Source organism: Lacerta agilis, chromosome 8 (assembly GCF_009819535.1).
Source record: "Lacerta agilis isolate rLacAgi1 chromosome 8, rLacAgi1.pri, whole genome shotgun sequence".
Classification (NCBI taxonomy): domain Eukaryota; kingdom Metazoa; phylum Chordata; class Lepidosauria; order Squamata; family Lacertidae; genus Lacerta; species Lacerta agilis.
Window position 1 is genome coordinate 84029282 of NC_046319.1, and position 22113 is coordinate 84051394.

Consider the following 22113-nt stretch of genomic DNA (forward strand, 5'->3'; position numbering starts at 1 on the left):
AATCTGTTTTGCATTACTTTCTATGGGAAAACTCACCTTGGTTTTGGAACGCTTTGGTTTTGGAATGGATTAAGTTTGAGAACCAAGGTACCACTGTAGTACGTATTTGGGAGAATTAACTTAGCATTGCAGGGAGCTGGGCTAGATGACCCTTTGGGTCTCTTCCAACTAGAGAATCCTATGATTCTTGCTTTGTGTTTTTTAGCAGCGCTGCGGCTGCTCCCCATCTGAGCCTCCTGCTTCCTGGTCAAGCATGTCTCTGGGACAGACCATTAGCCAGAGGGTGGTGGGCAGAGTTTGGGACGGGGAGATGGGTGGGCTGCCTGCCCTGGAGGATCACCTGCCTTTCGACTGGATCCACATGATAAGTACACAAACACACAGGGGCACCCGAGGCTCACGGAGTGCGTGATTTAGACCCAGCCATTTTTCTCCCTTCCTCTCCTCTCAATCTCTACACCTGGCACTTTCATGCTCTGCTGTCACAAGGACCAAGAAAGGACAGCGAAGCTGTGCCCGCATACCTTCCTCTTACGGGTTTGGGCTGAAGACCCCGGTAGGCTAAACTGAGTCCCTGAGCTAGGAGACACTTTATCTGATGCATGAAAGGGCTGGTTGCTGCCAGCAGGTGCCTAGAATCAGAACTGTTGAGCTGAAGGCTGCAACCTGCTGCAGTACACAGAGGTATAAGGTTGAAAGGGTGCAGGTTGGGGTTAAAAACCTGTTTTGGCCATTATCTTTATTCAACCCCAAATGCACAGACTTTTTGATCAACTGCAATCTACCTCTCATGGTGGAGATTTAATTTAATTTGCACTGTGGTAAGATGTCTCCCCTTTTTATGGTCATTCCTATCCCACGGACCCTCTGGAATTCCAAGCAGCCTTTTAAACCTGCGGAACTCGCTGCTGCTAGATTCCGCCCCCCTCACAGGCAAGGCCGCACTTAGGTTTGATGAGACCCTAAAGCTACTGAAGGTAATGGGGCCCTTTATATGTCCAGCTGTCCTTCAGGTTGCGCAATTTCTGGTTGTGCACCACCTTGAACCTTCCGGGTTTTGGCGTATGCACAGAAGGGGTGAATTGCATCACGTGTGTGCACAGACGCAGCAGCGTGGGTTGCGAATCCGCCTCCCGCACAGATGCATTCGCAACCTGAGCGTCCACTGTATATTGTTGTCGTTTAGTCGTGTCCGATTCTTCATGACCCCATGGACCAGAGCACGCCAGGCACTCCTGTCTTCCACTGCCTCCTGCAGTTTGGTCAGACTCATGTTGGTAGTTGGTATAGTTAGTATATGCTATATGGTAATTTATGGACCTCATGAGTATCTGAAGCCCTTTGCACATGTTCCCATGCAACCAGTCCATGCAGAATGTCGGCACCCTAAATATAGAAATGAGCAAACCAGTGATATTTGAGGGAGCAGGCGAGCAGGTGGGGCCCATTACTTACATCATAGGAGCCTACACAACACAAAACATGGTTGCTGTATGTAGGTTTTATTTTATTTGGTTTTTATCTTATATTTTGGAAATGTACATCCAGGTTATTTTCCTTTTAAATTTTTTTGGGCCCCCAAGAGAGTGGGGCCCTAAGCTATAGCTTTAGCTTATACGTAAATCCGGCACTGCTCACAGGGCTCCAAAGAGCCCAGGCGTCCGGGTGGCGTCGGCGCTGGACTTGAGACCTAGGAGGGAGGCTGCGGCGCCACCTGGAGGCCGGAGCGAAGCAGCGCCGCTGGAGCGCTAGAGGCGGCACCTGGACCTTGCCAGGTGAGGGTCTCTCCCCGGCCAATGAGAGGGCCTGCTTCCGGACCAGCCCACCAATGGGCAAGGAGCTAGTCCCCCGCCCCCCCGCCGCTGCTGGGAACGCCGATCGACGGGGATCGACGGGGAACAGAAGCCAGAAACGTGCCGCGTTTTCTACTCGGCGCTCCCGCAGCTCCGCAGAGACTCCGCGCGCCGGCCCCCGCCAGGTAAGCAGCCCCTTCTCCTCCTCCTCCTGGGCAAAGAGCAGGGTGGGGGGATCTGCAACCTTTGGCTCGCTGACTCCGGGGCAAGATGACCTTGGCGAGGAGACCCCCGAAAGGGCTCGCCTCGCAGCCCTGGAGTGCGCCCGTGCTTTTCCCAGGACTTAATCCGGGGTAGTTCTCTAGTCCGCGGCGAGGCTCGCTGACTTCGGATTTGGGCTGAGCTGGGGCTTGTTTCCTCAGCCGGCCCCGCTGCCCAATTTTCCGTCTCGCGCCCCCACCTCTGCAGGGAGAGCAGGCGGGTCCTTTGCGCTCCCTTTGCGCGCCCTGCACCTATCCTGCTGTCTGGGTTTTGCACGTCCATTTCCTGGCTGCGGAGGGGGGAGGTGGCGAAAACTCCGGCCTGGGCGGGTGAATGGCTCGGGGGTGAGTCATGGCCAGAAGCTCGGGAGCGGGCAGGGGAGGGTCATTCTCGAGGGAGCAACTTTGCCATCGAGAGAGAACCCTGGGCAGCTACCTGGCTATGGTGGGGGGTAGCACAGTTTAGGCCTGCAGGAATTGGCCAACTTTTTGAGGCCAGGGCTCCTTTAGGAACCGGAGCAACCCATCCAGGCACCACTTTGAAACCTCTGCTGCTTTTGGGACCTGCCTAGTCAAAAAAACAGGAGTTTCCCCAAGAAACTGAGGACAATGTCTCCACTCAGTCTGAGCCCCAAATAAGAAACCAGACCCCTAAGCCTAAAACAAAACCCTTCCCCTCCAGGGATCACATCCATTCAACACTGTACCATCCACACGTGAGGGGTAAACACTGGGCCTTCCAGTTTCCTTGGTGGGGGCAGGAAGGTGCAAGATTGTGGAGAAAATGGGGACTGCACTAAAAAGTTGGAATTTGTTGACCTCCAATGAAGCTGAATGTTGGAGGATTCAGGACAGTAAGGGCTTCTTCACATAGCCCTGAATTAAACTATGGAACTCCCTGCCACAGGAGCCAGGGATGGCCATCAATTTAGATGGCTTTCAAGAGGATTGGACAAACTCGTGGAGGAAGAGAGGGCTTCTGAGGGCTACTAGCCAGGATAGCTGTGTTTTACTACCCTCCACTGCTGGAGGCAGTTAATGCCTCTTGAGTGCCAGTTGCTGGGGGAAATGCAAAGGGGGGGGTCACTGTTGCACTTAAGGTCTGCTTGTGGGCTTCTTTCCATTGGGCATCTGGTAGGTCACTATGAGAACAAGAAAAGAACATGATTGTTGGATCAGGCCATCTAGCCCAGCATCCCGTTCTCACAGTGGCAAAAGAGCCCTTAAGAGTCTAGGCATCTAGATAGACTGCCTCTGGGCCTGGAGGTTCAATAAGAATATAAGAAGAATGTGCCCTCTGGATCAGAGCAATGGCCTATCTAGCCCAGCATCCTGTTCTCACAGTGGCCAACCAGGTGCCTTTTCTGGGAAACTGGCAAGCAGGATTCGAGCATGAGAGCAACTCTCCCCTCCTGCGGTTTCCAGCAGCTGGCATTCAGAAGCATTGCTACCTCCATCATGGCTAGTAGCATCGCTGGGAGAACCACCCCTTCTGCTTAGGGCCCTGTCCACCTACGAGATCCACCACTTGGCACACAGTCGCCGCCAGTGTGGTTTGCCTCCCCGTCTCCTGAGCCCTGACCTTGCTTGGCTCCATCCTGACTTGTGCCTTCTTCCTCCCTCTCTCCAGGGAGACAATGGCTCCCAGTAGCTTGAGATGCCAGCGCCTTGAGCAGGATGGGGCTTCTGCCAGGAACCAGAGCCGCTGCTGCCACATCCCAGACCACAAGCGCTGCTCTTTCCTGCGTGTGGCACAGGGGAAATACGCCACGCTGATCAAGCCCTACGTGCGAGACTTGCACAAGAGCGTCCTCCTCAAGAACACCATCCTGCACCTCCAAGACCCCAGCCGAGGGAGCCAGGAAACAGGCCTTGGGCTGGCAGCACCCCAGGGTGCCCCACCTTGGCAAGAGACAAGGCAGGGTCCCCCAGCAGAGAGCGAAGGCACAGTGTCTCTGCCCACGCAGCCAACAGAAGAGCCTCCAAGTGCCGTGGACAACAGCCAGGCGAGAGCAGCTGACGTGGGCATCAGCATGGGGGCACTGCCTGCCTTCTCCAGCCCCTGCCAAGATGCAGGACAGGTGGCCAGTGAAGACGGCCTGCCTGACCCCCTCCTGGATTCCTTCCTCTGCACTGCTGGTGAAGTCCTGTATTTTTGGGAAAGTCTGCAGCAACAGGAAGTTGGCAATGGCCCCTGCCTGTCTCTGGCTGGCCCCAGAACTGATTACGACCGGCCCTCTGAAAGTGCAGCTGCCAGCCCAGTGCAGGAGGCTGGTGCCTGGGCTGCCCTCTGCCATGAGGAGCAGCTCCGCGACCCCTTGTTTGGCAGCCTTGAGATCTTAGCCTCCAGCTACGCGAGCGACATCCCTGCAGAGGATTTCTTCGCAGACATCGACATGTCAGAGTTTGAGAGCGTCCTGTGGGGTTCGCCAAGCAACGGGCAGCCCCCAGTTATTGGCATGGCAGGCCAGGCTGCTGCTGAGAATGCCCCCCAGGCTGAAGCGCCGCCTCTTCCCGGTCAGGATGCGAGCAGCAGGATGGGGAGCCTCGACCATTACATGGAGCAAATTCTCCGCTCCTGAAATGCTCCACTCTGGGTCCCTTGGATTTCAAGGTTCTGCTGTCATTAAAGTTTACAGGTCAATTGACCATGACTTCCCAAAGAAAAGGGACCGTGGGTTTTGCAGGACTAAACCAACTAGCTTTTAAACCTTCCAATACCTACACTTTCCATTCTACTTGAAAGGGTACAAACAAGTGACTAAACTCTCATTTGCTGCAAGTGCAGTAAATCCTGTCTATTGGAGTAGTGGAAACGTTTGTCATTGGCTCTGGGAATGTCCTTGCCCCCCCCCCCCAACCAAAGAGGGCCCAGGCCTGAGAGTTAACTCTTCATGGACAAAAGTGTGCCCTTTCAGAAACTCCCCTGGTCTGAGCCCTGCAAGGTGGTAGCAGCAACCGTGGGCACAACCGGAAGCTTCTCCTGCGTGGGAGGCGTTCTTGCTCTTCAAGCCTCTCCTGGTTCCAGGAGACCATGGGGGAAGAAGATGGTGGGCATTTGATGGGCCCATCCTTCACCTTAACAGCCTCTTCCTCTGACACGTCCTCCCTGCCCATCTCCGGCTCCGACCACTCCTTTTGCCCTCCTCTGGCTCCTGCCTCATGGGCACCGTCAACCCCCCAAAATCGCCAGCCCCCTCTCCTGGCTCAATGCCCTGGCCTCCTGCCTCCACCCCACACTGTCAGAGCCCTGGCAGGTTGACTCTCAGTAGCTGGGGGTGGGAGCAGGGCAAGCGTGGCCTCAGGTAGGGTGGGGTGGCTTCTCCCTAGTTCAGGGATTGGGAACCTCCGGCCCTCCAGACGTTGTTGAACTCCAACTCCCATCATTCCCTAACCATTAGCTGTGCTGGCTGTGGCTGATGGGAGTTGGAGTCCAACTCTCTTTCTGTACTCAAGCCCATTTTGCTGCTGCTACCCCCAGTGGGTATCTTTTGCCAGCCTTGCCTCTTGCTGGCTCAGTTCAGGGGGGGAGGGAACTCCTTTGCTACCTCTTCCAAGCATGTGGCCAGTGGGCTGAAGCAGCCCTGGAATTGCATCTTGACTACCTCTTCAAACTGGGGCTGCTGCTGCCACCTTCTGACATTGGCCAGACGGACCTGCTTTGTGGTTCCCCAAACACATGCGCATTGTGGTCGTCTGCCCTGGAAAGGTACTGCTGATGTGCCAAGGAATGTGCTTCTCGCCAGAGCCATTCTCCCTGGGATCTTGAATTTGGGGAGCACCCGTGATCTGTGAATCTCTGCATTTCTCTGGCTACCCCAGAAAGAGACTTCTGGAGCCTCATTCCTGCCTTGGCAGACATTTGGACCATTTGCTAGCCTCTGACTGGGTGCCCTGGAGTGGCCTGCTTTGGCTCACTAGTCCTGTTCCAATGAGCATGATGCAAATTAAAATCTCGCATGGATGGAGAGCCCCAACGTGGCTGCAAATGTCCCTTCTAGACTTCTGAATACCCGCCTTCAATAAGTACTTGAAGACAAGTTGTGTTGCTTTGATGGAATCGCAGAATTGTCGGGTTGGAAGGGACCCTGTGGGTCATCTAGCCCAACCCCGCTGCAGTGCAGATATCACAATATTGCATTCCTTCTTTAAAACCTAACCAAAAAAGCTAAGCTCTCAGGTCAGTGCTGATGTCTGTAACAAGTTATTTATAAATGTAATAAATTATTGCCTGATATGTTAAAGGGGAGGGCAAAGGACTGGGGTGTGTGCTCCTGGGCAACTTCCAGGGTGAGGTGCCTCTCCTTCCATCCCCAGCTGTGAATACGAGGAACAGCCCGGCTTTCTTTCATATGCCACCTTAAGGACAAACACATTCTGGCATCAGCTGAAGGCCCTCAACCAAGCTTCCTCAACCTTGGCCCTCCAGATGTTTTGAGACTACAATTCCCATCATCCCTGACCACTGGTCCTGCTAGCTAGGGATCATGGGAGTTGTAGGCCAAACACATCTGGAGGGCCGAGGTTGAAGAAGCCTGCTCTAGATATTGCAGGACTACAACTCCCACAATCCCTAGTCGTTGACTGTGCTTGCTAGGATTGATGGGAGAGGTAGTTTAACAACATCTGGAGGACCAAAAGTGCTTAAAAATACATTCACTTCTATGGTGCCAGAAGATTTTATACAGCTAGTTCTTTGGAAAATGTGATATGCAATCCTCTTAAGTGCAATATGTACAATACAAGGCAGCTCTGGATTATCCTAGTGCCTAAATTTGTGCCCTGAATGTGCCAGGAAGAGACAGACATTCTGCATTCAGGCTCCAAACATCTCTAGCTCCAGACTCAACGTCATTCACCCTCCTGGTTCCTGGCATGTTTTAGCAATGAAAGAGACACATGAGGTTCTGGCACCAGAGCCATGGTCTATGCAAGTAACCTTTTTTTGAAAGTTCCTGTTTTTGTCTGCAAATAAATTGCCCCCCCCCCCAGTAATCTTGTTGTGGCTCTCTTTCCTGGAGTCCTTGAGTGAGACCTTGGGAGGCTGGAGGCTGGGTGGCCAAAGGTTTTCTGTAGAGCAGCTCCCTTCCTACTCCCCAAAAATCTCCTCCACCCAAGGAAGGCAGTGGGGGGGGGAGCCTGGCCTCCCGCTGGCATGTGGCTCAGAGGGCACCTTCGCCCGCTGCCCTCCTTCACTAACCCAAAGCCAGTCAGCATAGGAACCTGGGAGGAGTCTGCTGGGTCAGGCCAAAGTCCAGCATCCTGGTGGCCGACCAGAAACCCATGATGGGAAGTGGAGAAGCAGGACCTGAGTGCCAGGGCGACTCTCCCCTCCTGCCATTTTCAGTTGGGGCTTGGAGGCTTCATCTTTCAGAAACCCCACAGCAGAGCTCTCTTTCTGTGGGACGGTCTTTTTTAATTTATTTTTTCATTAGCAAAAACATACATAAAAGCAAACAAAAAAGGCATACATAAAAAAGCAATCTTACAACGATTATTCTTAGACTGATATAGATCTATTATAAAGTAATACTTAATATAATTCAAACCAATAATAATGTTTTTTTGTACATTATGACCTTCAATTTGGATTGAATCCCTTTTCAATTTATGATGTTGCTGTCTTCCTTCTACCTCATTACAGTTCCAGTTTGAGTATTCCTGTTTTTTGCCCTGTATTTAATTGTTTATCCTCATCTTGGAATGAAGAGGAAAATATTTTACTACCTGTGAAATTATTCAAGACACTGCCAAGTCTTATTATTGGAACCTTGTTTTGTTAAGTAATTATTAAAACATTCCCATTCTTTTTTTAACTTTGTCTGTTGATTGATTTCTTGTTAATGCCATCATTTTTTCTGTGGGACAGTCTTAAGGCTGGAGGGGGAGGAAACACCTGAGGACAGAAATGGGGGGCTGTGCCTGCAAACCTGGCCCCAATCCCAAAGGCCTGGCATCAGCAGTGGCTCAACGTCCTGAGAGCCAGCTGTTTGAGGGCTGGAGGGATTATAGAATTGTAGAGTTGGAAGGGTCATCTAGTCCAACCTCCTGCAATGCAGGAATCACAGCTGAAGCATCCCTGACAGAGAAGAAGAGAAGAAGAGTTTGGATTTGATATCCCGCTTTTCACTACCCGAAGGAGTCTCAAAGCGGCTCACATTCTCCTTTCCCTTCCTCCCCCACAACAAACACTCTGTGAGGTGAGTGGGGCTGAGAGACTTCAAAGAAGTGTGACTAGCCCAAGGTCACCCAGCAGCTGCATGTGGAGGAGTGGAGACACGAACCCGGTTCCCCAGATTACGAGTCTACCACTCTTAACCACTACACCACACTGGCTCTCTCACCACACAGTAGAAAGGGAGCCCTTTCTACTGTCTCTCTGCAAGATTGCCTGACCCCACATTTGACGACTTGGCAGAACTGGCACTACTACAGATGCCACCAAATTTGTAAGATCATTTAGTGTGGCAGCACCTGCACTTCGGAACTCCCTGCCTATTGAGATCAAGCAGGTGTGCTCACTACATTCCTTTGGGCGCCTGCTAAAAACATTCTTGCTTGGACAAGCCTGTCCAGATGCTTAGAAGCTTGAAGCAATTTTAATCTGTTTTAGTATTTCAACTTGCGTATGTTGTAAAGTACTGTCATACAGGTATTACTGCCAGAACGTTCTTCCTAATGTTTAGTGGGAATCTCCTTTCCTGCAATCTGAATCCATCGGTTTGAGTCCTGCCCTCCGGAGCAGCAGAAAACAAGCTTGTTTCCTCTTCCATGGAGTAACTTACAAATCTTCTGATCACCCTGCTAGTGATATTAATTACTTAGTTGTCTTTCAAATATAATATAAATTTGTTCTAGTCTTTTTGGAATGTTTGGTCTTGCTGGTTCCAGATTCTTCCCGTCAGTTTCGCCAGTTCTGCAAAGTCCATCAATTTCATTTGCTACTCTTCTTATGTTGGTAACTCCTGTTTTTTCCATCTTTGGGCCAACAAAGTTCTTGCTGCAGTTGTTTCATATAAGAACAATTTTTTTTATCTTGTCTCAGTATCTCTTTACTCACTATACCCAAGAAGAAAGCTTCTGGTTACCATATCTCCTCCCAATTTCCTTTTTCCCGGTGCTACACATACACAGATCCTGCAACTGTTCCTCATCAGGCTTGGTTTACAGACCCTTGATCATCTTGGCTGCCCTCCTCTGCACACTGTATGCTGTTACGATGCTTAGATTTTGAGGATGGAGAGGTGAGCAACTAAATTGCTGAGAACTCCCATTGGTGGATACCTCTCCTCCTGGCTCTTGCACGTGCCCCACCCCAGCACAGGTGAATTTCTGCGCCAGGAATGCCCTCGTGAGAGGCTGCTTCTAGCATTCTGTTCCTTTCGCCCACAGGAGGGGCATTAAATTGAAGGTAAAGGTAAAGCAAAGACATCACCTTGCCGACAAAGGTCCGTATAGTTAAAGCTATGGTTTTCCCAGTAGTAATGTACGGAAGTGAGAGCTGGACCATAAAGAAGGCTGATCGCCGAAGAATTGATGCTTTTGAATTATGGTGCTGCAGGAGACTCTTGAGAGTCCCATGGACTGCAAGAAGATCAAACCTATCCATTCTCAAAGAAATCAGCCCTAAGTGCTCACTAGAAGGACAGATCCTGAAGTTGAGGCTCCAGTACTTTGGCCACCTCATGAGAAGAGAAGACTCCCTAGAAAAGACCCTGATGTTGGGAAAGATGGAGGATGAGACAGAGGATGAGATGGTTGGACAGTGTTCTCGAAGCTACTAACATGAGTTTGGCCAAACTGCGAGAGGCAGTGAAGGATAGGCGTGCCTGGCGTGCTCTGGTCCATGGGGTCACGAAGAGTCGGACACGACTGAACGACTGAACAACAACAACAACAAAGGTAAAGGGACCCCTGACAGTTAAGTCCAGTTGTGAATGATTCTGGGGTTGTGGCGCTCATCTTGCTTTACAGGCCGAGGGAGCCAGCATTTGTCCTCTCTGCAGACAGTTTTTCCAGGTCATGTGGCCAGCATGACTAAGCCGCTTCTGGCACAATGGAACACTGACACCAGAGCAGCGCACAGAAACACTGTTTACCTTCCCGCCAGAGCGGTACCTATTTATCTACTTGCACTGGCATGCTTTCGAACTGCTAGGTTGGCAGGTGAAGGTAGCTGACATTAATGCAGCTTGTGTCTCCACTCAAGGTGAGGAACTGAGTTTTCTCTGGCAGCTGCAATATACCAGGCTTTCTTAACAGCGACACTTTCCAGTTATTCCATGAAAGCAACTGGGCTCAATGAGAACTGAAGGGCTCTCACACTCTGCCAGCCAAGCCTTGAACTATGTGCAGCAACAGCAGTGCCTCTGAGCACCTGCAGAATGCCCCTTTCACTCTGGAGGACACACCCAACCGCCACATGCGCATTTTGTGGGTAAAAGGGCTTTTCCAGGCAGGCTGGCTGCAGGGGCGTTTCCTGGATCCTAGGCAAGCAACCGTTCAGTTTCATTTCTTAACTTGCCTTTACATCACGTGTTTTTTTCCACTTGTGATCCTCTGGGTGTTGCCAAAGCTTCCTGTCCAGCCTGAGAGCCCTGCAGGGAGTGGGGGGGGGGACTGCCCACTCCTGAACGTCCCAAGCAAGGGAGAGGGGGCAGAACAGAAGCCACGTTGATGAACGCAAAATAAATTATTTGCCCCTCTCACCATCTCTTGTCATTGAAGGATCTGCCACAGAATGTGTCAAAAGCACTGTTTCTAATCTGTCATAGAGTCCTATTTGTGTATTTTTCAGACCAGCCTTCTTCAAACTGGTGCCCTCCAGGATTTTTGGGACTACAGTGATACCTTGGTTCTCAAACACCCAAAACCCAGAAGTGAGTGTTCCAGTTTTTGAACATTTTTCAAAAGCTGAATGTCCGATGTGGATGTTGGCTATTGTTTCCGGGGCTGCGCCTTGGTTTTTGAACATTGCGGAAGTCAAATGGACTTCTGGAAAGGATCAAGTTTGAGAACCACAATATTTGGCGCTTTTGGTTTTGCTATTTATTTTACTTTTTTGTTTTTGAGGCTTTTTGGTTAATTTGGTTAATTTGTTTTTGTGACTGTGTGGAACCCAGTTCAGCTGATTGATTGATTGTGTGACTGAGGAAATGGATAAAAGTCCCCCCTCCAAACAATGACTATCATCAGAGCAAGTAAGGAATTTTTTTAAAAAAATTCATCATCTACAATGTTGTTGTTTAGTCGTGTCCGACTCTTCGTGACCCCATGGACCAGAGCACGCCAGGCACGCCTATCCTTCACTGCCTCCCGCAGTTTGGCCAAACTCATGCCAGTCACTTCGAGAACACTGTCCAACCATCTCGTCCTCTGTCATCCCCTTCTCCTTGTGCCCTCCATCTTTCCCAACATCAGGGTCTTTTCCAGGGAGTCTTCTCTTCTCATGAGGTGTCCAAAGTATTGGAGCTTCAGGATCTGTCCTTCTGATTTCCTTCAGAATGGATAGGTTTGATCGTCTTGCAGTCCATGGGACTCTAAGAAGATCAAACCTACAACACTGTCTTATTTATTTTATAGTACAGTACATTGATTCTTGCTTTCATTTTATGGATCAGTGGTCTTATTAGAGAGTAAAATTCATGTTAAGTTGCCTTTTTGGGGGTTGTTTTTTAAAGTCTGGAAAGGATTAATCCATTCTGCATTACTTTCTATGGGAAAGCGTGCTTTGGTTTTGGAACACTTTGGTTTTGAAACAGACTTCCAGAAAGGAGGAAGTTTGAGAACCAAGGTCCCACTGTACCCACTGTACAGCCTCCCGCTGTCTGCCTGTCTCAACACCCTATGGCTTATGCTAGCTGGGACTGCAGGTAGCCCAATGAAGCTGGGGGGGGAGGGGGAACGGGTTAGGAGAGGATGATTTAGATCAGTGGTTCCCCATTAAGGGTACGGGGACCCCTAGGGGTCTGCAGAACGCACCCAGGGGGTCCATGACCCCATCCCTTGCCTCCCCCCCCAACTGTTTGTCATTCGCCTTCCCTTCAAGGCACCATGGCACTATCTTCCCCTGGCATGGAGGCACAGCAGCTTTTCTTAGTCAGCAGCAAAGCACCAGCAGCCACAGAGGACGAGCATCTTTCCTGGCTGCCCTACTAATGGGGGCTTGATGCCCCCCATCCCCTCCCAAACCATGGAGGTGACTCCGCTTTCTCTCCTCCCCCCAACTGCCTGATCTCCCTGGCTGCTGCTTCCCTCAGCCTGATCTCTAACTTCAGACATTGTAATATATCGGAACATCGTGATGTTTAGCTGCTGATACATCATAATGTTGAAATCCAGGTATCGCTCAGCCCTAGCCTGTTTTTTAGTACCTACCTAAAATCCTTTGCTTATTAGGGGCTACCCCACATTGCTTTGCAGAATTAACTATCAAAGAGTTATCAAAATTTCCAAAAGTAGAGCATCTGTGGCTTGGCTTTTGAAAAATAGGGGGTCCTCAGTAATTAGTTAATTGGGAATCACTGATTTAGATGCTTCAGGTCACATTTGTTTGTTTACTTTTGTTTAGCTCAATGTGACATGGACATTAATCATGCCAGGAACTCTGCCTGTGGGTTTTTATAAAGCCCTGTGACAAAACACACAAAAAGGTCATAACCAAACCTGTTGCGGTTGCTCGGTCTTCAGTAGGTCCAGAGGAGCTGATGGGAGGTGGAGCGCAGCTGCAGGGCCATCGGGAGGACCTCGGGAGCTCCCTGCCCGTGGAAGAAAAGGTCGGATTTGTACAAGGACTGGAACTGTCCTTGGTTTGGTGTCTTGCTGCTGCTCCACAGTCTGGGCTTCCTTTAAAGGGATGCCTCGAGGCATGTGCAGTTTCTTCCAAGCGTGTTAGGGGTTGCTTTTAGTTGCAGTTTAGAGCTTTTAAGGGGTTTCGGGGCACGGTTGGTGCTTCTTTCCATAACTCCTCACTTTGCTTTGCATCCCGATTCATTCTTGGTTTGGGGGTGCTATTTATTATTATTATTATTATTTACTTAAAATTTGTTTTTTATTTGTGAACTGAATAGATGTTTATTCCCAAGCCATCAGTCTCTGTTTCTTCAGTTTCTTTTGAGATATCTTCTTCTTTTGAGCAACTTCCTCTTCTGGCTTAGGGACAATTTGCTCCTTCTCTGCGAGGATCATCTCAAATGTGGCAATGAGAACTTGTGTATGTGTTAATGCCACCAGGAGCCCTGTAGGTTCACCTGCGCGTGTTAGGAGCTTTGTTAACCTGAATGTGCTCAATTAACACAGAGCCTACATCCAGACCCCCGATTTCAGCATGGCTCTCAGCATTTTAAGCACGTGCAGGAAGAACTCAGCACTGCTTTTTGGCGCACGCCCCTGTGTCCAGCCCCATCTGCCAACGCCACCATTGTAACGACAGAAGGGAACACACTGCTTCTTTAGGGTCACAACCTTCAAGTACTTGAAGATGCCAACTTTGCTGCCACATAAACCCGGATAACACCATTACTGGTCCCAACAACATCAAACACACCATCTCAGGACTATTTAATTGCTCATCTTCCAACATTGTGTATGCAATCAAATGCCAACAGTGCCCTTCAGCTCTCTATATTGGACAAACAGGCCAAACCCTACGCCAAAGGATAAATGGACATAAATCTGATATCAGGAATCACAAGACAGAGAAACCAGTAGGAGAACACTTCAATCTCCCAGGACATTCTATAAAAGATCTCAAAGTAGCTGTCTTAATACAAAGAAATTTCAGAAATAGACTGGAAAGAGAAGTGGCTGAATTGCAACTAATCACCAAACTTAAAACCATGGAGAAACCTGGTTTGAACAAAGACATTGGATTCTTATCTCATTATACATAACAAAGCCATCTTTAGCCATCTCACCCCTTGCCTTTCCCTGCAAGACTAACTGCAGCCGTTTAGAGTCGTCAACAGGTTTTCCACACCTATCAGCTGATCACCCATTCCCACCACCCTTCTGAGTAATACCCCTCCCCACTCCCCCACTATATTTAAGGATCTGGTGACTTCTGTTTCAGTGTATCTGAAGAAGTGTGCATGCACACGAAAGCTCATACCAGGAACAAACTCAGTTGGTCTCTAAGGTGCTACTGGAAAGAATTTTCGATTTTGTTTTGACTATGGCAGACCAACACGGCTACCCACCTGTTTCAAGTACTTGGTAGCTTTCCGGGTGGTGGCCTGGGCAGTCTCACGTGTGCTCTGAACACGAAGGTTGCCCCCCCCCCTGACTCGCATGATTTTGTGGGGTTCTCCGGATCGAGTGAGTAGCGGACCATTTCCAGAGCTTTCCTTACAGCCTAAGCTCCCGCCGGGGAAAAGGCTGGGGGGGGGCGCTATATTTAAACTGGAAAAATTTCGTTTAGTTCATAAAATTTATTCACGGCTTGACTGTAAAACAAAATCCTTCATGTGGGTCTACAAAGTGATAATTTTATAGCTTTATATTTTAAGGAAAAAGTGAGGGGGAGATATTTCGGTTGCTGTTTCAAAAGCCTCTTCCCGCCCCTTCCTCTCCGCGCGCGCCTAAACGCCTCGCATCCGGATCGACTCCTCCGCGCCGCAGCCAATCAGCGCGGAGTGGGGCGGGGCCTCCGGCTTGTTTGTTCCATCCCGCCCCGCCCCATTCCTTCCCCGCAATGATGAGTCGTCCCCTGCGCCACCCCCTTGTATGCAGATGAGGCGGCCTCGCGTGCGCTGCCATTGGCCGGCGGCGGCGCCTCCCTTCTCCGCCCCCGCAGGGCGAATGTCTCCTTCCCCTCCGGCAGCGACGGCGGGATTCCAGCCCGGAGCGCGGAGGGGAAGCATGCGGGCGCCTGATTGGCTGTGCGCCGCGTTCCAGACCCCGCTGATTGGCCCCTGAAGAGTCGGGTATGTAAATCGGGGGGTCTCGGGGGTCCCTCGCGGGGTTTCCGCTCCCGAGGATCCCGGTGGCAGCAGCTCCCGGGACTGCGCCGCCTGACCGGCCGGGGACTCAGCCCGACTTGCCGCCGCCGCCTCGTCATGAGTCACTCTCCGCTCCAGCGACAGGGAGGAAGCTGCGCGCGCGCGCCCGCCGCCGGGATCCGCGTGGACGCGCCCCCGCCCCCGCCCCCGCCCGGACGGACACCCGCGGGCGCGAGGGCTTCCCAAAATGCGGCCGCCGGGCAGATGCGGGGTCCGGGGGTCCGGGCCAGGCGAGACTTGCCCGATCCCGTCCCAGAGAGTTGGGGGGAGGCGGTTACTTGGGAGGAGGGATCTCCTTAGCCGTTCGATTCCCCAAAGCGGGGGGAAGGGGTTCCGGATCTCGCTCTCCTCCGGGGAGTTGGATCCCGGAGCCCAGCTGAGCGGAGCGCTGCGTGCAGAGCGGCCGGATCCAGAACGGAAGCCCTGCGCGGGTGGGGCCTGGGCACCGCGCCCCCCACCCATCCCCGCCCCCACGTCAACTGCGGGGAAGGATCCGACCCTCCTTGCAAGCTGGCCGATAGCTGGGTCCACAGTGGAGATCCTGCCCGGCTCACAGCTTCACTCAGAGACCTTTCTTCTTAATGGGCGTCGTATGTAAGCTTTACTCCAGAGTAGCTCCATTGACATTAACGGACCTCACTTGGCCGTGTTCATTAAACCTCAGTGGGTCTCCTTTGAGTAGGGCTAGCATCGGATCCACCCCATAAACTGCGGGGGGGGGGGCGGCGCTTCTTTGGATCAGAGCCTTGGATATTTTCACACCGAAACCAAAAATAGTGTTGCATTGTGTGTTTTTTTTTGGGGGGGGGGCAAAATCAACAACCAGCTTCCAAATAGCTTCGCAGCTGGGGCGTGTGTGTGTTTAATTATTTCATTTCCTAATTTAATCCCCGCTTTTCTGGCCTCTTGAAGCATCTCACACTGTCATTTTATTTTTAAAAATTACATATTGGTACAGATACCTAAACAATAAATGACATTTTCAAACCAGCCCTTAAAAAATGCGATAATATGGAATACAGCTGGAATATTGGGTATGCAGGACTCCCCAGAGTCCTGGGATCTACCAGATACTTTTTCCTACTTTTTCCTCTGTCATGCTGGGGGGCTGGTGGGAGTTGTAGTCCAGAGCGTCAGGAAGGCAGCTGGCTAGCAAAGGCTGATCTAGATCAAGGCTCTCAAAGTTGCCGCTGGCCCCTGGGGGTGGGGTGGGATTTACGGGGGGGGGGGGAGTTAAGAGGCAAGAGGGGGGCAGGGGGCACTGGAGGGGTAACATCGCTGGACCCAGTTCCCCAGTTTTGCTGGGCATCGCTGGACCCAGTTCCCCAGTTTTGCTGAATCCATTATACCCGCCTTTCTCAAGCCGTTGTTTGGCTACAATTCCCAAGTCATCCCTGACTTTGGATCCTGATAGCTAGGAATGATGGGAGTTGTAGTCCAGCAACAGCTGGAGACCCAAACTTGAGAAAGACTGGTGCCTAATAGTTTCAGACGGTTTCTTAATAGACATGCAATTGATTGTTACTGCTTTGACTTTTATTGTGCTATTTATTATCTTCCTTGGTGCAAACCTCTCTTCTGGAACATGCTTCTGACAGGGTAGGGGGCACTGGGGGTGGGTTTATGAAACCAATGGGGCAGAACCCCCCCCCAAAAAATGGGCGCCTTTCCGGTGAGGCTCCTCCTGCTCCAGTTTTTGCGGGGGGGGGGGAAGGCTTTGCACAGGAAGGAGCAGGGCCTCCCTCCCAGGTGGGCAGGGTTTCGAGGGGAGGGGCTGCTGCTGCTGCCACCCTGGGGTGACTCTCCCAGCTGCTGCCTTGGGCAGCTTGGGCCTGGCATATTCCCCTACAGATTCCCCCTGACCCCCTTCCCCTCTTCTCTTCCCTTCCCCAGAAAGATGCTGGCCAAGGGCACGAAGCGGAAGCGGATCGAGGGGGACGAGGCCGCCCCCTCCGCGGCCCCCACCAGCTCCCTCTTCAGCCTCTCTGTCTCCAAGCTGCACCAGAGCCTCCAGCACGTCGAGCCCAACCTGCGGCACCTGGTGCTCGTGGCAAACACCCTGCGGCGCATCCAGGATGAGATGCAGCCGGCTGCGGGGGCCCTCTTCCAGCAACCGGACCCTCCTGCAACCACCGCTGGCAGCTCCATCTGCAGGGAGAGCTCTGGGGACGCCCTACCCTGTGCCCTCCAGGACCCTGGCAGGAGGCTGCCTCCACCACCGCCCTCTCTCGCCCCCCACGTGGACGAGCTGCTCCTCTCCAGCATGGACCTCTCCGTCTTCTCCACCATGCTGGAGGACCTCAGCGGCCTGGAAGGGTTTGGGGATGGCGTGCACCCCTCCGCCGCCCAGCCCGAGGGGGGCCTGCTCTGCTCGGAGCCGGAACGGACGTCGCAACCGTGCTCCTCCGCCCCGCTGGACCCCGTGGGCCCCAGCACCTACCTGCTGGAGGAGGGCCTGGAGGGCATCTTTGAAGACATTGACACCTCCATGTATGACTGTGAGCTGTGGTCACCCACCAGCCTCCCCAGCTTCAAGGAAGCCTTTCCCAGCTCGGAAGACGAGCGGCCGGGCTTGGCGGACCTTGATTATCTCATGGACATGTTGGTGGAGGCGCAGGAGCTGTGACCGGGGAGGGGGGGGGGAGTGGACGTTCCCGTAGGAGACGAGTTTCACCTTGGGGTGGAGGCACTTCTGGTGGGTGGATCGCAAGTGGGCAACGGAGGGAAATGGGGGTGTTGCAGAGTTTGCCTCCAAGTAGACCGACTGTCGGTTAATTTCAGTAGTTCTATGCTGACTGCATCGAAACAGCCACACCTTGCATGAAGATGCAAAATGGCCGTATTAACATCTTCCGGGAAGCTGTTTCCTCAACTTCCTGTGTGAGATATTGCCCCCCTGACATGCCTGCGGTGAGAGTCCTGCTTTCTGTGAGAATCTGGGCACCTCCAAGAGGCTCAAACAGATTACAGTGGTACCTCGGTTTAAGAACAGTCCTGTTTACGGACGATTTGGTTTACGAACCCCACAAAACCGGAAGTAGTGTCCCGGTTTGGAAACTTTACCTCAGTCTAAGAACGGAATCCGAATGGTGGAGGGGCACCGGCAGTTGGAGGCCTCATCAGGGAAAGCGCGCCTTGGTTTAAGAATGGTTTCGGTTTATGAAAGGGCTTCCAGAACGGATTAAGTTAGTAAACCGAGGTACCACTGTATCTGATATGACAAGGTTCTGCGACAACTTTTTAAGGCAGGAATAGCTCTCCTGCTTCCCAGGGCCCGGGGGTGGGGTGGGATTTTCCATTTGTGGGGGGGCTTCTCCCCCCCCCAAAAAAAAACCCCAACGGGCCAGATGTTGACTGACCTGTTTGCAAAGAAGTAGCACCGGAGTCTCGGTCGTCCTGAAGGGCCTGTTTGCTGAGCTCGCCCCGCCTTCTCCAGAATGCAGTCATTCCATTTCCTCCTCCACCCCTCGGCTGACTCCTCTGAGTTGCAAGGGCAAGAAAAGCAGCACCAGGTGCTCCCTTGCGCCTGCATCCTTGCGTATGTGCGCACACACAAATGTCTGGTGTATTGAGAGCTGCCCTCAGCGGCAAATGGTTGTGAGTCTGGGAGGGTAATTTATTGTCTGAGTGCCGAGGAGTCAAAGCCTGGCAATCCCATGTACTGTTTATGTGTCATATCACTTTTTAAACGACCAAATTTATCTTACTCTCTCTGTGTGTGTATTGCACTTGAGGGACCTGAAAAGGTAGAGCCATAGTAAGAGGGGACCCCCAAGGGTCATCCAGTCTAACCCCCTGCAATCCCTGACCAGTGGTCATCCAACCTCTGCTTTAAAAACTCCAATGAAGGAAAGGCCAGTGCCATCCAAGGGAGGCCCTTCTACTGCCCAACAGCTCATACCTCCAGAAAGTTCTTCCTAATGTTGAATTGGAATCTCCTTTCTTGCATTTTGAAGCCATTGGTTCCGGTACCGCCCTCCGTCTTCCATGGGGCAGTCCTTTGGATATTTGAAAATGACTGTCAGGCGAACTCTTCAGTCTTCTCTTCTCCAGGCTGAGATGACCCTTTTGGTCCCTTCCAACAATATGATTAACTCCTTCAACCATTCCTCATCTGGCCTGGTTTCCAAACCCTCAATCATCTTGGTCCCCCTCTTCTGACCACCTTCCGGCTTGTCAATATCCGTCTTAAGTTGTGGCTCCCAGAACTGGACACAAGACTCCAGGTGGGTCTTGGGCCGCAACAGGTTTTTGTGCTGGGATCCCATAGCCCTTGTCTGCTCTAGGCCCTTCCATGAAATGCTCGGTTTATTTTGCTGCAAAGAACCCCACATGTCATTTCCATGGGTAGGCCCTTGCGCAGGTGGGGGGGGGGGAAGAGTGTATTTGATCCCCTCCCACTGCAGTCCCCTCTTGGGTAGTCTCACGTAGGCAAAGACCTTTGGGCTTGCTGGCCCTGCTCATCTAGGCTTGTGGGAGAATAGCTGGCTGTCCCTTGCTAAGGAGATGGGTTTCGTCAGGAAACAGTGGGTGGGAGGAAGAGATGGGCAGTTTGGAGCCCTTCCTGACTTGTACGGATGGAAGGGGTCCGAGGGTCATCTAGTCCAACCACCTGCAATGCAGGAATCACAGCTTGCTGTCTCCTTCATGGCTCAGGGGCACAGGTGCTATACCTGAGCAGTGAAGGTCCCAAGGTGTCGCCTTCATTCGCAGTCTGGCAAGAAAGTTGGGAGGGTGTGTGTTCCTTGATAGATATCCTTTGAGGGGGGGTGGAACAGCTGATTGGAAGTTTGCTCCAGAATTACTTGACTATCATGTGATTCTTGTAAGTCTTCCCAGAAAGGGATCTTTCAGACTGAATCTATCCCCTAAAGCCACTGGTTGAAGGGGAAGGGCGCAACTTGCAGACAGGAAACCATGGTGACAGGATGCAGGTAGGTGGCATATTTCAAACTACGTTGACACTGATTTAAATTTAATAATGTCAGAAAATCAATGGCGGGTCAGACCAAGCTCAGTGCCAACCGCACCCCTCCTCCCATATGTCTTTTGCACCATTGCCAGCCAGCTGCTGCTGCTAGGAAGCCCCCACTCAACCAAGGCTACAAACACAGCAGGGGTGTTCATTTGCCCACAACATCTGGCGCTTGCAGGTATATCACCCCTGTATGTGGAGGCTCTGTTCAGTTGGCATGGAGGATGAGGCTCCTCCATCAGTTTGCCTCACCTGAGCCCAGGAGTGTCTTTCCATTGTGTGATGGGCAATGATTTATGGCATAGCAAAAGTTGGGCAAAGAGAACTTTAGCTCCTTCTCCCATCAGACTAAATGTCTTTTTCCAAGAGCCCTGAGCGGTTTTGGGGAAGGGGGCCCTCAAAGGCTGGGTACACGCCTGGCCCATTTGTAGGTAACACACACAACACAGTTGATTTGCATCTCTGGGCATGCATGACAGTGCCTTGCAAGCAGGCAGAGAAGTCCTGGTTCATTAGACGGCCCCCGCTGTTTGCTCATCAAGGTGAGGGAGACCAGAGAAGCCCCCTCCTTGCTCTCTCTGCATCCAGGGAATCTCCTTATGGGGCTAAACACAAACCTTTTGGGCTCTCTTCACTTTTGCCTGGGCTAGTTGTAAGGCAGGCGGCTGGAAACCATGGTCAACATTTTATGTTTTGTGTATCCTTGTGTCTATTGCATTTCTATCCCACTTTTCCCCCCAAGGGACTTGAGGGGGGGGACACGTGGCTTTCCCCCTCCTCATTTAACCCCCAGAACAGCCCTGTGAGGTAGGTTTGGCTGAGACACAGCACCTGGCCCAAGGTCACCCAGTGAGCTTCATAGCCAGTGGGATTCAAACCCTTGTCTCCCAGGTTCTACTAGTCTGTCACTGACTATTACGCCACCTTCTTTCTTCAATCATTCCTATCCTGCATTTAAAATTACCCCCCCCCCCAAAAAAGTGGCTTTCATAGGAAGAAAAGCTTGCTAGATCTGGCTAAAGGAGCCCTACCCAGTCTCACATCCTGTTCTCACAGCTGCTCAATACTCCTAAGAATTGAGATAGATGGTCTTGAGGCCTGGAGGTTTCATAAGAAGACATCTGAAGGCATCCCTCTTTAAGGGAGTTTTTAATGTTTGATGTTTTATTCTGTTTTTAAAGCCTGTTGGAAGCTGCCCAGAGTGGCTGGGGGTATAAATAATAAAATTATTATTATTATTATTATAAGAACAGCCTGTGGGATCGGGTCAGTGGTCCATCTAGTCCAGCATCCTGTTTTCACAGTGGCCGACCAGACTCCCACGATACAAAACCTGCAAGGAGGATTTGAACACTAGAGCGACTCTCCCCTCCTGACTCTAGCGACTGGGACTCGGAAGCATTGCTGCCTCTGGCTGTGGAGGCAGCGCATGGCCATGTAACCATTGATAGTGCTCTCCTCCATGAGAGCTCCTCCTTCAAAAGCTGGAAATAATACAACAGCAATTAAGAACCATAACATCAGTCATCAAAAGCCAGGTGATAAGGGAGTTTCTGAAGTCCTCCAAAGGGGTTTGGTGGGTTCTCCCAGGGAGGGAATCCTGCAGTGTGCAGAGAAAGAGGGAAAGTCTCTTTCCGCCCCGGACTTTGCTTTCTAACCATGCACTTATCCTCTGCGCCTGGGGGGGGGCCCTCTCCCAATATGTGGGCTTCAGCTGAAGGTGTTCTCACCCGCGTATCCCCGCTGGCGCTGGGAGATGGAGACCGGGGAACGAGGAAGCCTCTCTGAAGAAGTGTGCATGCACACGAAAGCTCATACCAAGAACAAACTCAGTTGGTCTCTAAGGTGCTACTGGAAAGAATTTTCTATTTTGTTTCGACTATGGCAGACCAGCACGGCTACCCACCTGTAACTGCCCTTCCAGGGTCAGGTACCAATTCTGTGGACTGAAAGAGGACGTGGTGGGGGTTAGAGGGGGGACCACAACTGCTGTGCTGAGCAAGGGGTTTTAGCACGGAGACAGGTGAGCCCTGGCGTGTGGGGGTGGGCAGGGAGTGTCTACTTCTCAAGGGGAAATAAAAATAAAT

The 22113-nt window shown here is 51.7% G+C and overlaps 2 protein-coding genes and 1 pseudogene across 4 annotated transcripts; 2 read left to right on the forward strand and 1 right to left on the reverse strand.

The window, feature by feature from the left end:
- The first annotated feature begins 1901 nt into the window (after window positions 1-1901).
- On the forward strand, window positions 1902-5458 carry LOC117051927. Its single transcript, XM_033158650.1, has 2 exons — window positions 1902-1978; window positions 3684-5458. Exon 2 carries the CDS (start codon window positions 3691-3693, stop codon window positions 4633-4635), a length of 945 nt encoding a protein of 314 aa, XP_033014541.1. The 5' UTR covers window positions 1902-1978; window positions 3684-3690; the 3' UTR covers window positions 4636-5458.
- A 7642-nt stretch (window positions 5459-13100) lies between these two features.
- On the reverse strand, window positions 13101-14398 carry LOC117051928 (annotated as a pseudogene).
- Window positions 14399-14851: 453 nt separating this feature from the next.
- Window positions 14852-18330, forward strand: SERTAD1 (SERTA domain containing 1). Of its 3 annotated transcripts, none has more exons than XM_033158651.1 (2): window positions 14852-14976; window positions 16945-18327. In XM_033158651.1, the coding sequence occupies exon 2, from the start codon at window positions 16949-16951 to the stop codon at window positions 17675-17677; it is 729 nt and encodes a 242-aa protein (XP_033014542.1). In that variant the 5' UTR covers window positions 14852-14976; window positions 16945-16948; the 3' UTR covers window positions 17678-18327. The 3 variants fall into 3 exon arrangements, with proteins under 3 accessions (XP_033014542.1, XP_033014543.1, XP_033014544.1); XM_033158652.1 differs by lacking the exon at window positions 14852-14976 and adding an exon at window positions 15571-15645 and having other exon boundaries at window positions 16945-18330; XM_033158653.1 differs by lacking the exon at window positions 14852-14976 and adding an exon at window positions 15571-15641 and having other exon boundaries at window positions 16945-18330.
- The last annotated feature ends 3783 nt before the right edge of the window (window positions 18331-22113 follow it).